Below are 6,853 nucleotides of genomic sequence, written 5' to 3' on the forward strand. Positions count from 1 at the left end.
TATTTTTGTTTGCTGTGTTTTATTTAAACGTGCCTTAGAAAGTAAATTGTCTAAAAGCTTAAAATTTGTATTTGACACCGAAAAAATTTACACAAAGAGAAATTGGTATATTAAATTTTACACATTTCAAAACTATGAAATTTATTCTTTTTGTATATCACAAAATAAGTAGTCATTACTTCAGGCGTTTATACAAGATTGTGGCAGTTACTAATAAACCTAGAAGGACAATTGATCCCAATGCGTAAGACAGAATGTGTTTGCAGGGCATTTTTTCCAACACAGTTATACTTCCATGTCGTATTGCTCTTTTATAAGAATCTCTCAGTTGGGCTCGACTGAAGTATTTTTTCAACATGGGTCGATTAGTCGTGTATCTATCCAACAAACCCAAATATTTTAATCGTCCCAATAGCATTGTCAATGAAATGTCAGCCAATGTAAAATTCTCACAACACAACCACCAGTTTGCGTTATCTATAATGGAAGGAAAAGAAAATTAACCATTTTCAAAAAGCAAGCCATTTCTTCTTGTACCTTTTGAGCCACTTTCTATTTCCTTTTCAACAATGTCTAACGTATCATCTAATTCTGCAAGTAATTCCTTAAATTTTTCTAAATCCTTAATTTGTAGGCATTCTTGTAAATTAATCTTTTTTTCTTCTAAAGCTTGACTATATTTTGGATAAGATTTGGTGAGCTCATCCAATTTCATCGGTAAAGATTCAAATAATGCTATGTGGGAGAAAAAAGGGTTATAACTTCTAATATCAATTTAAAACCAAAAATATTTACATAGCCTTTGTTTTCTTTGTGCATCTGTTATACATGTATTAGATTTATCAGTTTGATCAGGATGCCATAGTGTTCCGAAGGTTAAAAGTTTGATAGGTATATTATCCAACATTTCTCGCAAATTCTTCATTTTCACCCATTGGTCTGTTCCTTTCTCTGGAGTGAGGCGTGGTATATCGCCTTGGGAAAAATAGTCAAGTTTAACAAAATGGTTGTGGGCTCATGATACGTAACACCCACAAACCATTGCTAAAATTATCTTCTAAATAATCAATGATGCGAGTGGAATCAGGAATAATTTTAACTTCATCTTTTAAAACTGGAACTTCAGCCCTAGGGTTTAATTTCAGGTACCATGGTTCATACTGTTCAAATTTATATATGTCTAGTATTTTGGACTGAAAGGTAAGCTTCTTTTCGTTCAGAGTAAACACAACCTGTTAAAGAAAAGGGGTCGATGACAGTGAACCCTTGGCCATGCACAATTAAAAAGCCTAATTGACACTGTATATATAATTAAAAATTAATTTGCGAGATTCATGAAACTGAAATTTCTTACTTTTTGGGAATAAAACGATTGGTAACTGTGATAAAGTTCTAATCCATGTCCATTTACTCGTTCTAGCTTCCGAGTTAATTTCTCCATTTTCCAAAATATAAACAAAATTCATTATCCCTCCAGGCTATAATTGACAGTGTATTCCTTTGTAACCTCGACCCTAAGCAAGTTAAGCAACTGCAATAGACTGGAGTCGCTAACTTCGTTCCAAAACCTGATAATTACCAAATTAATTTAATATTATAAATAATAAAAATAGTATTACTTTTAAAAACTCTATAAATCCTTGAAACTTTATTGCCACAATTTTTATATCTCCGAATCAATTTGTTCAGTATTCACAGAGGTATTGCCTTCGATGCGTCTGTCTGTGTGTGTGAAAAGTTTCGATTATTTCCATAAGCTCAAACATAAGTCTATAATATTGTTCCATAAGTTTGTCACTTTAGGGAATATTTTACTGAGAGCTAGTAACGAAGTGACGTCATCAGAAGAAAAAAATTGCCCCATAGTGAGGTGCAGCACCTGTCAAAGGCTACGTTTGACGCGTTAGCAAAGATACTGTATCCTTGGCGTTAGCAAACGTACACAAAACGGCGACGAAGCCCGTAATCAAAGATAATTTAAACTCGTACCCTAGATTCGAATACTGAGAGCTTTCCCATTGACGGTTTTGTTACGAAGCGTTTACCCTTTTCCGGCACGTGACCTCAGAAAAATCGGGCTCCATCGGTTGGGGTAAGGCGCAAACCATGTAGCGAATTTTTTTCTCTTCCGGCGGGAAGGGGGTAAACGCTATCGGCAACGCGCGAGAGAGTGATTTCGAATCTAGGGTACGAGTTTAAATTATCTTTGCCGTAATGCACTCTGTCTTGAGAATAGCTCTCTGTAAAACTTTTGCATGTGAAGAATAGAAAGTATCAGACTTATGTAAAGTGTTATACACTTATGGCCCAAATAAACAGTGTTACTTGCAAGTTCTGGCTTTCGGAAATATTACTTCTAGGCAATTTCCTTGAAGATGTTTTATTGAAGCGTCTATTTGTTCCGACATAGAGATAGAAAAGAAGTAGAGGCACTATTGTATCTGGCGAAGTTGACCGCGAGTGCCGACCCCTTTTTCGCCAATGTGGAAGCCATCAGCGCGGTGAAATGAAATACATTATGCCTTTTTGAAATTAATCAACTATCATTTGATGTAAACAAAGGAAGGATAGATGGCGTTGCAAATTCTGCCTATCTCCGCTTTCATACATGCGCGGGGGGGGGATGAATTTTCCCGGTCAAAAACATGGGTGCCTTAACACGGTAATCTTCCCTCTATTTCTTTTCTATCTCTATGGTTCCGATCTCAATCTCATTTCGTTGATCTATCAAAATCGGCAGATCGGTTTTAGGCGATCTCGGAGCACGCAAATGGAACATAAATTTATTATCAGAGCGATCTAGAGCGCTCGAGAGCAATCAAATGGAAAACGCTATTAAATAGAGCCTGAGAGAATTTGCCACTTGATGCATTCGTATGAGGAGAGGCACTATTTTGGTTTTCGAACAATGTTTTCGAACTTGTTTTTTAATAAAAATAATGCAGGTTGAAATGCAGCTCCATTGAGTTGGGAATAAATAGAGGTACAGATAAATCTGGCTATCACGGGACAATTCTCGTCTAATAACGAGACTATATCATCTTTATCATTCTACCGTGGCGACATCTTTCATTAGCGACGACAGTTACTCCTTATAGAAATTACCCTCGCTCCTAGTTCGCGTGACCGAAGATAGGTGTCGCCCCAGCCTAATGATAAAGTTGATAAAGTTTCCTTATTGGACAAGAACAAGGTTCTTACAAGCGGGGACAAGAATGGTCCCGCGTGACCATGGGAACAGAAATCGTAGTTGTAATTCTAGCAGTACTATTCCCAATTCAATGTGCATCTCTTTCGAAAAATTCCAAAAAAAGCAGATACGCGTAAGACGTAAGTCGATATCATTGGATTGGGAATAGTACCGCTAGAATGACAAAAGCGCGTTCGGGAGTCGTGGTTTCGCGAAACAAATTCTGAAATTTCGAGTCGGCGCACTCAGCCGTCAACTCTGTCATTATACGGGTGGCGCCATCTATCACATTCAAAGTACATTAGTACTATTAATTCAATTGTATAGTATATAGTTCCCGCCGCTAACAGCGGATGGCACCACCGACAAATGATAGTGTTCTCAATTTGGAAAAATTTGTTTCGCGGAAGGCAGATTCAAATTGTCATTCTAGCGGTACTATTCCCAATTCAATGGTCGAGAGTGAAGTGTCGTGCGTCTTGGAAATAACACACGTCCACTGGTCCAAAACCAGTAAATCGCTTGGACCAGTTTTTTAATTAAAATGCTAGGGGTCACTGGTCCGTAGGACCAGTTTAAAAATTCTATTTTTTTTATGGGCATTGAAGCGGGACCAGTTTAAAAATTCAAGCTTTCTTCCAATTTCTACTCCGACTTTTTTCTTTCTAACACAATAAACGTCACACTAGAGAGGGTCACTGGTCCTAAGGACCAGTTTATTTTTTGTAGACAATAGGGATCACTAATCCTAAGGACTAGTTTTAAAAAATTCCTTATTTCCAAGACTGGACTTGTGACTCATGTGACTGTCGTCTACTTATATTTATTGCATAATACTTAGCAGCGGAAACCAACCCACGAGGAAGCCCTTTTGAGCAGCAAGTTAATATAAAGTAAAAATTTAAAAGTTACCCAGAAATATGGCTGTAAGAGTTCAATTTGAAAATAACAACGAAATAGGAGTATTTTCTAAACTCACAAATTCTTACTGTTTGGTTGCAATTGGAGGGTCTGAGAATTTTTATAGGTAAGTTGTACATTTGGGCCTCGGCCATTTCTAAGCCTTGTTATGCCATTGGTCAATGATCAGCAGCACTGCTAGCTGCTGAGTTAATCAATGGTCACAGACTCCCTGATTTGAGTGGGTTTTCCTTAAATAAAGCGGCAATTTAAATCTTGTCAGAAAAAAGTTTATAATATCTATAAATGTCATGAAATTTTTATTGTAGTGTTTTTGAAGGAGAATTAAACGAAGTTGTTCCAGTTATTCACACATCAATTGCAGGCTGCCGGATTCTTGGTAGATTAACTGTTGGTAAGATTTTATAATGGTCTTAAGTATTATCTAAATACTCACACTAATCAGGGTTGGCACTTTTTTGATTTAAAAAAAACAATCTAATTTTATTGATTTTTATTTAAATAATGTCCCTTTTCCAATATAATTAACGGATATTTTACTTTTATGAGTTAGCTAATCTTGAATTAAATTAAATCTTCACTGAATTACATTACTATTTAATATTTTATTTTGCTCAAATCTTCTATGTATTTTAATTTTTTAAGAAAATAGTTTGGTCATTTTCTATTCTTACATTAAAATGATTGAAATCAATGATTTTTTTCAAAAAATTCCGTTTATTTAAACCATGACACTAATATTCTAAAACTTTTGTACAATTTTTAGGCAATCGCCATGGACTTATTGTTCCAAGCTCTACTACAGATCAAGAATTACAACACATCAGAAATTCATTGCCAGATAGTGTAAAAATCCAAAGGGTTGAAGAACGTTTATCTGCTCTAGGAAATGTTATAGTTTGTAATGATTATGTAGCTCTAACCCATCCAGACCTAGATAGGGTTAGTTTCAAAGCGTATAATATTTACAAAATGACATTTTGGGCTAATGTGTAATATATTTAGGAGACTGAAGAAATTCTAACAGATGTCCTAGGCGTAGAGGTCTTTAGGCAAACAATTGCGGATAATGTTTTAGTTGGTAGCTATTGTGCTTTAAGCAATCAGGGTGGTTTGGTTCACCCCAAAACATCTATAGAAGATCAGAATGAACTTTCCTCATTATTACAAGTTCCTCTTGTTGTAAGTACCTAATAACTGGAGGTATTAAATGGGGGGCGACTACCTTTCGGTCCTTGTACCCAAAAATTGATTTTGAATGTTAAAAAACTTGCAATGACCATTTTTTAATTTTCAATTGTTACGACAAAACTACATGTTATTATATATTTTTTTTCCATAAATATGATTTTGAATGCTAACAAAACTTTAATGGTTAAAAACGTCAGGTTTATTTTATGGATGATTTTTGGTTTTTGTGGGAAATACAATATATTGGTACTCGAATTGAGGAACTCTAGTTATATTTTAAATTTGAATTGTTCTTGCTTTCTGGGTCTTAGATCTTCAGTTCCTAGAGGTGTTTAAAATTAAATATTTAAACTTCAGAGATAATATTGATTAAATGGCACCTTTTCCAAAATATTGCTATTTAAATTTAGTTCCTGCCACAATTTTAATAAACGTACCTTTTTTAACTTGGTTGGATAAAAATACACTTCTCTTAAAAAATAATGCCTTTAAAAACCTAATTTAGAAAGGATTTCTTCCCGCCCAAATACCTTATTTTCAACCCTGGTTGGATAAAATAACCCTTTAATCTCTTAAAATATTTCTGTTGCGAGTCCTTTACCATTCAAAATCATATTTTGGAGATAAAAATATATAATCACATGTAGTTTTCTCGAAACAATTAAAAAATGGTTGTTGCAAGTTCGTTAACATTCAAAATCCTCTTTTTTGGGAAAAAAAGGACAAAGGTAGACTCCCCCCCCCCCCTATTCTTTGTTAAATAATGTAGATGTATGTATATTCTATTTTATAAGGCAGGGACTGTAAATAGAGGAAGTGATCTTATAGCTGGTGGCTTAGTCGTAAACGATTGGGCTGCCTTTTGCGGAATGGATACTACGAGTACAGAATTATCAGTTATTGAAAGTGTTTTCAAGTTAAGTGAAACTCACGTTTCTGCTATATCGTCATCAATGAGAAGCACACTAATTGAGAGGTAATAAATTTTATTTTCCACGCAACTTTCAATATTACATTCTTCTAATGGCTGAATTGTTAACAATTTCAGTATGACGTAAATTGCTTTTCTTGTAAACTGACATGTATGGATAATGAGAGTCAGTCTTGAATTAAAAGTTCGAGAATTCTGTTTATATATATTGCAAGAAATGGGGAGCGTTTTTTTTTCCACTAAATTTTTATTATTGGCATTTATATTTTTTTAGATTTTTTTTTCTTACATTCAGAAAAATGGAGAGAAAGACTAGTTCTAATGTAGGAAATACACGTATATCCGTAATGAGGCTACTACGCGCAATTTATTTAATTGAAATTAATCTCTACCGATTTGTGCATTACTTCAATCGAGTCAATTCATCACAAATAAAATTTTTCCTTTTCGAAATCGATTGTGTCAATCGGCTAACTGTTTATCGAATAATTTCTTCAGTTATTAGTTTTAACTTGAATTACACCAGCCAATTATCAGTTAAGTTCCGGCTTGATTATGACTGAGTAATTGAGCATAACGTTCGATTCTAAAGATTATTTGCTCAGTTCAAATTTATCGAA

At 34.6% G+C, this 6,853-nt stretch overlaps 2 protein-coding genes across 4 annotated transcripts; one reads left to right on the top strand and one right to left on the bottom strand.

Moving 5' to 3' along the window:
• Positions 1-26: 26 nt before the first annotated feature.
• Gdap1 (ganglioside induced differentiation associated protein 1) lies at positions 27-1,733 on the bottom strand. Of its 2 annotated transcripts, none has more exons than XM_090168080.1 (6): positions 1,620-1,733; positions 1,355-1,514; positions 1,040-1,232; positions 796-975; positions 538-735; positions 27-477 (listed from the first exon to the last, which is right to left on the bottom strand). In XM_090168080.1, the coding sequence occupies exons 2-6, from the start codon at positions 1,439-1,441 to the stop codon at positions 176-178; spliced, it is 960 nt and encodes a 319-aa protein (XP_090024206.1). In that variant the 5' UTR covers positions 1,442-1,514; positions 1,620-1,733; the 3' UTR covers positions 27-175. The 2 variants fall into 2 exon arrangements, with proteins under 2 accessions (XP_090024206.1, XP_090024205.1); XM_090168079.1 differs by having other exon boundaries at positions 1,355-1,568; positions 1,620-1,695.
• Positions 1,734-3,648: 1,915 nt separating this feature from the next.
• Positions 3,649-6,520, top strand: eIF6 (eukaryotic translation initiation factor 6). Of its 2 annotated transcripts, XM_090168082.1 has the most exons (7): positions 3,649-3,668; positions 4,008-4,217; positions 4,420-4,505; positions 4,878-5,053; positions 5,117-5,293; positions 6,097-6,278; positions 6,351-6,520. In XM_090168082.1, the coding sequence occupies exons 2-7, from the start codon at positions 4,111-4,113 to the stop codon at positions 6,358-6,360; spliced, it is 738 nt and encodes a 245-aa protein (XP_090024208.1). In that variant the 5' UTR covers positions 3,649-3,668; positions 4,008-4,110; the 3' UTR covers positions 6,361-6,520. The 2 variants fall into 2 exon arrangements, with proteins under 2 accessions (XP_090024208.1, XP_090024209.1); XM_090168083.1 differs by lacking the exon at positions 3,649-3,668 and having other exon boundaries at positions 4,004-4,217.
• Positions 6,521-6,853: the final 333 nt, after the last annotated feature.

Source organism: Leiobunum rupestre, chromosome 3 (genome assembly GCF_980474605.1).
Source record: "Leiobunum rupestre chromosome 3, qqLeiRupe1.1.hap1, whole genome shotgun sequence".
NCBI lineage: Eukaryota > Metazoa > Arthropoda > Arachnida > Opiliones > Sclerosomatidae > Leiobunum > Leiobunum rupestre.